The 7,500-nt window shown below is 35.9% G+C and overlaps 1 protein-coding gene across 2 annotated transcripts in view; it reads right to left on the reverse strand.

The window, feature by feature from the left end:
* The window catches only part of LOC122635135 (semaphorin-1A-like), a 287,458-nt gene that overhangs the window by 233,059 nt on the left and 46,899 nt on the right, over window positions 1-7,500 (reverse strand). For both annotated transcript variants that reach the window (XM_043824971.1, XM_043824970.1), the window contains exon 2: window positions 4,736-4,929. In XM_043824971.1, coding sequence (XP_043680906.1) covers window positions 4,736-4,832 — 97 coding nt within the window. In that variant the 5' untranslated portion in view covers window positions 4,833-4,929. The remainder of the gene's footprint in view (window positions 1-4,735; window positions 4,930-7,500) is intronic.

Below are 7,500 nucleotides of genomic sequence, written 5' to 3' on the forward strand. Positions count from 1 at the left end.
CTCTCTCTCTCTCTCTCTCTCTCTCTCTCTCTCTCTCTCTCTCTCTGTCATTTACGAAAGAATATGGTGGACGATCATTCTTCTACCTAACCTTTTTTACATTTCCTTTGATCAAACTCATTTTAGATCTTTTTTATGAAAAAAAAAAAGAAAAATATATATATATAAAATAAAAATAAAAGAAATTTAATTCTAAATCTAGAAAAATATCTTATTTTAAGCATATATAACTCGTGATTACATGTATAACTAGTTTTAATGAACAGTGATAAAAAGTCTCATATTATTAACGCATTGAAACAACAAACGATTAAATTTCTTCTGAATAATTATTTCATACAATAGTTACAATTTCAAGATTCAGCTTTCAATACAGATTTACTAATTATAATTATATATAATTATAAACATTTAATGATTATGATTATTGGTTACCGAATAAAAAAAGAACAAACAACCAAACGAGCGAACGATCGAAACAAAAAAAAAACAAAAGGACAAATAAAAAAAAAAATAAAAAAATCAGACGTCACACAAAGGAGAAAATAGTAAAGCATTTATAACAAAATCCATCGAACATAAAAGTACTAATCGTAACTTTCCAGGATAATGTCCACGTTTTTAAATTATTATTAAACGCGCGAAAATAATAGACGACGTTCGTCATTCATAAAAGTTCTAATTTAATGCGGGATATTGGATTCGAGAATAGAAATTCGAGATCACATTATTCGTGATCAATTAACGTTCTATACCGATTAGAACGAGAGATGCGATTACTCCGATTTAATTCGATCATTAGATTTACTTTTCTATTTCAACGCTAGAAAGAAAGAAAGAAAGAAAGAAAGAAAGAAAGAAAGAAAGAAAGAAAGAAAGAAAGAAAGAGAGAGAGAGAAAGAGAGAAGAAGATTTAGAGATAGAGAAATAAAAAGAAAGAGATAGAGATAGAGAGATAGAATATAGAAAAGGAGAGATTCACGGTGCTCGTTTTCTGGATAGAATTTAGGACGGAAGCACGAGAAAGTAAGTACCGCTTTTAGAGACTAACGTGCGCAAAAGCGCTCATACATATACATATAGAGACAGCAGAGTAGCAACAGAGATAGATAGAGATAGATAGAGAGGGAGAGAGAGAGAGAGAGAAACAGAGAATCGACATATGTACACACATATACATATACTCAAGAATATCCATTTAGTCGTTAAAGCGTCGGACTGAGTCGAATCGCGATTCGACGTTACAATCGGTGCTTTCCGCTAGCGAATATCCGTCAAATCATCCGCTTGATATCGTACGCTCTTACATAACATCATTCCGATCGGTTATCGTTCAATATCGGTTATTATCGTGATACGTGGAATAAACGATTACTTATATGCAGAGATACATACACGCGTATCTGGGTACTTACTTACAACGTATCTCAGAATTATGTAAAATTACGGGAACGAATGTTACCTACGTACGTACGATGATCTATCTCGCATGTGTATTTTACGTGTTTTCCGTATTTCTCCATACATTTATCTTTATCTTTTCTGTCTTGTTTTTTCATTTTTTTTTTCTATTTTCTCTCTCTCTCTCTCTCTCTCTCTCTCTCTCTCTTTTTCTATCTTTCTTTCTCTGTCGCTCGCTCTCATTCTCTCTCTTTTTAGCTTCCTCGTCTCTCGAATATGAAACTGGGGTACCTTTACGATCTTACTACGATATAGAGAAAGAAAGAAAGAAAGAAAGAAAGAGAGAGAGAGAGAGAGAGAGAAAGAGAGAGTGATATAGAGAGATAGAAAGAGAGATGGGTCCCCTGTAACTCGACTAAGAAAGAGATATGGCGTTCCGAGAGAGAAATATAAAGCAATGTCGATTTTAGCGATAATCATTATTTACGCGACAGATATATATATATATATATATCCAGATAAGAAAGCTTTCTATGTCTTTCTCTTTCTTTCTTTACATCGAATTCAATAATAAAATACACTTTTCTCACAAGTAATATATACAGATACGAATAATTACTCGATTAAGTCATATCCTACTCGAGTTTTACTAGTTCGTCGACTAGACGACGACAACTACGATACAATCTAACATCGATCAATGATTGGTCGATCAAATTGCTAGCCGAAGTTACTAGCCAATAAGAGAACCGACCTATCCGAAAGTTTCTTATTTCCTCAGAAACGTAGTCGACGTTTCGTTTATACTTTTTTATATACCTATATATATATACATACTCATACAAACATATATATATATATATATGTCTTTCTCTCTTTTACTTTCTGGAGCTTAACAAAGTTCTTCCGAGTCCTAACGAGCTTACTTACTCTTCGCAAAAGCCAGTCGAGTGTACGGCTTCCACATCGTAGCGATACGAATGGCTAACCTACATACCGACATATGTATGTATCTATGTATGCACATTGTATGTACATATATATATATATATACATACGTACGTACGTAGCTACGTATGTTTCTATACATACATATATAAGTTCGTATGTCACGTGTATATAAGATTCGTAGTAGGACTTGGCCGATGCAAAAAGCGCATCGGCTTATCGAAACGTTTAACTAACCCTCCTCTTATCACAACTTCGACGATATACCTACGAAACTTCCTCTCGTTTCGAATTTCAAACCGCTCACCGAGGTTCATGGAACTTCTAACCTTTATCTCTCTCTCTCTCTCTCTCTCTCTCTCTCTCTCTCTCTCTCTCTCTCTCTCTCTCTCTCTCTCTCTCTCTTCCTCTTTCTCTCTTTAAATAATTTACCAACGTTTTATTTACGAAAAAGGCGACACCGTGTCTTCGTTTTTACGCTCACGGAGTATCTCGTGTTACGGAGAACGTTTCTTCTCGGATTTCACTTTGTTTTACGTCCCCCGACACAATAATAACGACGTCAAAAAGGAACGTAGAAAGGGGAGGGAAAAAAGAAAAATAAGAAAAAAGAAGAATTATTTTAAATCAGACGATGACGTGTTGCTTTTCGATCAATGAAAATGAAAGAGAGAAAAAAAGAGAGTAAAACAGAGAGAGAGAGAGAGAGAGAGAGAGAGAGAGAGAGAGAGAGAGAGAGAGAGAGAACCAATCGCATTAGCGAAATAAAACACTGGGATATAGGTGTTGGTGCAGACGTAAGAGGGTGGAGGCAAAAGATCCAATAGATCGATTTGTAAATAAAAGAGAATTAAAATGTATAATACCGATAGAAGGAAACACCAAAAGAGGTTTATATACCAGGTGGCTCGTAAAATAGATATTGAAAGTCGAGCGTTAAAGTACAATACATACACACACACGTATGCACACACAATTCAGATACATATGTCTTTCGTAGTCCCGAATCACGATACACAAGCCTGGCCAATTTCATCTCTGAGCTAACTCTATGGCAACTAGCTATACAGAAGAGACAGACAGTGCATCGACAGTGGTGTCACTGTGTGGCAAGCTCGTTCTCTCTCTCTCTCTCTCTCTCTCTCTCTCTCTTTTTCTCTCTCTCTCTCTCTCTCTCTCACTCTGTCTCTCTCTTTCTCTCTTTCTCTCTCTATCTATCTTTCATTCTCACTCACTCGCTTACTCGCGAGCGAGTGAGCGTCGCTTCTACCGTAATTGAATACTCGATAGGATTTACCAAAGCGGCCGCAGTGATGCTCGACGCACGCGACACACGCCAATATTTGATCCGCGTCAAAAGCTACGAGGGCGTATTCGCTCACGGATTTCGACCGGTCGTTAACCCTCTTGTAAGCCCTATTTCTCTCTCTCTCTCTCTCTCTCTCTCTCTCTCTCTCTCTCTCTCTCTCTTTTTCTCGTTTACTCTATCAGAAGAGAGAAAGACAGAGTTCAAGTTTTAGAACTTGTCCTACTTTTAACCCTTGAATCATTCTATGATCGAATCCACAGGTGCACGAAATCTATCCGATCTATATCCACATACGTATGTTTATTTGGTTACTTGCGCGCGCGCGTATCTACATATATTCTTACGTTCAAGTTGATATGTTTGAAAACTCTTTGGGATTGCTACTCTTAAGACCGTTAAGAAGTAGACCAGCTGGTCTTTCAATGCTCCGGGATGTTGTTTCTTCTTTCGTTGAGAGAAGCTTCACGTTGTCCGGCTTTGCAATCAACAGATTTAAGAATCGTAAGGAGGTATATATGTTCGTAAATGTTTCACTGCGCTAGATATACTGAATTATAGTTCTCGCTGACTCTCTTAAGATCATAAGAAGATTAGACGTAGACAGTTGTAGAATATACGAGTATAATAAGTACAATATCGTATACTTTCTCGCTCTAATAAGGGAAACTAAACTATGTATGTGTGTATGTATATAACTGTCATAGAACCTGATCGGAGACTTGCCTAAGTATTATTATTCATTATTTTCGTTTTATTTCAATACGCGATAAGAGAGAAAATTAATGTCGTTGTAAATCTATCGAATTACAGATTACTATCGATACGTAATAATTACACCTCGATTTGTCCTTTCCTTTTTTTTTTTTCTTTCTTAATCTATTTCGAAGGAATCCGATCAAAATTTTTGTTCTTTTACTTAAAGAAAAAAAAAAGATTAAGAAAAAGTAAAAAAAAATTTTTTTTCGTTTTTTTTTTTTTTTTTCAATATTATTTTGTATCCGAGATGATTTCTTTTTGGTTTAAGTCGATATAGCACTTGCGAGATATCATTGCGAGGTATAATGCCACATTACTCACGATGCTTGACGTGAAGCCTGGGAACGGGATCCTGCGGCCAAGCCACGTTTTGCGCGGCTAAGCCGATCAACGCCAAAATCCGTAGTGATACGCTCATCGTGGAAGCGAATCCGACGACCTACGGCCTAAGGTCCTACGTCCTTAGGATCAGCGATAACTCTCCAGCCTCGACATCGCTGCCCGGATCGTCATCCCTGTAACAAAATTCGAGAGATCGTTAGAAAAACTTATTAAAGTTTCTTTTCTTATCTTTCTCTATCTTCCTCTCTTTCTCTCGTTCTATCTCTTTCTCTCTTATCTCTCTCTTTATCTCCCTTTCTCTGCTTTCTTTTTTTTTTCTCGATTCTCTCGCGAGAAAGATTCCATGAATTTTTCAGACGATGCTAATTCGAACAGTAGAGCCATAAGTCTCTCTTTAAAAGAGGATTTAGAATCTCCTAAGTTAGAACCGAGAGAGGGGGGGGAGAGAGAAGAAAGAAAAAGATGAAAAGAAAGAGAAAGAGATAAATATATATATATACACATATACACACACATAGTCACTCTGTTATACCAACGTCAGCGCGTGCAAGGAAAGATAAGGAAGTGAGTAAAGGAAGGATAGAGGAAGGATAGAGGAAGGATGAAAGGAAAGGATCTAACGAAGGAAGTAGAAAAGACCACCGACTTGAACTATAACGAGAACGAGAGGATATATATATATATATTACACACATATATACGTACCAGTGCGTGTACGTATGTATGTATATATACATACATACATACACATATATAAATATATACACATATATATAAAGATGACGAAGCACGATGAGTACGACGACGTTCATTATTCAAAAAGGTCGGCAAGTTTCTATTCGTCCTGAGGCACCGTAGACGAGCTATATATTCTTCCAACTCATCTACGATTAGCTAAGAAATCGAATGTTTTGCATAGGACACAGGATAAGTTTATTTTGTGTATGTGTGTGTGTGTGTGTTTGTACATGCGCGCGCATGCACTTGTATAGAGCACTCAATGCTGCTTCTCGTTGGTATAAATTAATTTGACGCTTTCCCCACGGCTTAACGATAATAATCCATCGCTATCGTTCACGGTTCGCGATCCAAAACACATTTACATCGCGTTACAACGCACTCCATTATGAACGCACGCTCGAACGGGCGAATATTTTTCGATAGGCAGGATATAACTGGGTATGCCGGGAAATTTAATACCTTATCGCCAAAATTGAATTTAACGGGTCGATCGATGCATAAATCTTTCGGCTAACGATGGATTTTAATAAATAGATTACTCGCTACGCCCGTCGTCGGATATAAACTCGCGTTCTTTATTAGGTTGATACGTTTATCAAATAGATTATCTATTATCGAAGCGTAAAATGATCCGCGCCATTTTCATTGGTCGAACGTCGAATAGAAAAGAGCGATCGCAGAGTTACTTAAAATACAAATATCTACGCGTATACTTATGCGTGTGCGCGTATATATATGTGTATTCGTATATATTTCTATATATATAGGCGTGGCTCGTTCTACTTTCCAGATAAGAGAGAAAAAGATAGAAAAATAGGAAAATAGAAAGATAGAGAGAGAGAGAGAGCGAGCGAAAGCGAAAAGGAGAAAGAGTCGATCTATAGATCCACGCAGTCTTCTATTCGATATTTCGTCGTAAACGAGGGAAGAGATATTTTACTCCTTTCTTTGCGTCGTTCTTTGTGAAATCGCGGAATTGTGCGAGAAATTTGAATGAGTACACGGACAAACTTCGAAAAAAAGGTCAAACTTCGGAGCAAATCAACGGTGGATCACTAAAAAAAATATATATTCCCGCGAGCTCTTCCACCATTATTACCACCACCATCGTCGTAACAACGATGACTACGATGAAGAATGAGAAGGACGAAAAGGAAGACAGTATTAAACTAGGCTCATTAAGATTAATATCCGCGATACGTAACGATCGATCATCCTCGTGATTTTAATTAGCGGACTGAACTTTCTTGCCTTTCCACTAACTTTTTTCATTTATCCACTATAATAAGTATTATTATTATTATCATCATTATTATTATTATTATTACTATTACTATTACTAGTATTATTGTTGTTGTTGTTGTTGTTGTTATTGTTGCTGCTGTTGTTGTTATTGTTATTGCTATCGTTATTGTTATTGTTATTGTTATTGTTATTGTTATTGTTATTGTTATCGTTATCGTTATATTAATGTAATCATCATTATTATTAGATATTATGATCATGATTATTTTTTTATTTATTATTATTATTATTATTATTATTATTATTATTATTATTATTATTATTATTCCTACTTCTATTACCAGTGCGGAAATAAGAATCATGAAAATTTGTGATTGTACAGCGACATTTCTCCATCGTGTTAGGAAAATAGCAAACTCTCTCGGCCGTTTGATTCCATTTCGTACGAACGAACGAGCAGAGAACGAAACGACTATCAACACGAGGAAATAGAAGTTTAAAAAAAAAGAGACAAGAGAAAAGAAAAAGAAAGAAAAAGAAAAAAAAAGAAAGAAAGAAAAAAAGGAAAAAAGAAAGAAAGAAAAAAAGAAAAAAGAGAAAAAAAAAACAAGGGAGCAAAAGGGGAAAGAAACTATGAAGGAAGAAATTAAAAACATTGTAAAATAAAATGTACAGTACAGGATATAAAGGATAAAAATAGGGAACGGCAATAAGCGACGTTCGAGCGCGTAAAGCGGTCGGGAACGTACATACGTACG

The sequence above is a fragment of the Vespula pensylvanica genome, chromosome 17 (assembly GCF_014466175.1).
Source record: "Vespula pensylvanica isolate Volc-1 chromosome 17, ASM1446617v1, whole genome shotgun sequence".
Taxonomy (NCBI): Eukaryota; Metazoa; Arthropoda; class Insecta; order Hymenoptera; family Vespidae; genus Vespula; species Vespula pensylvanica.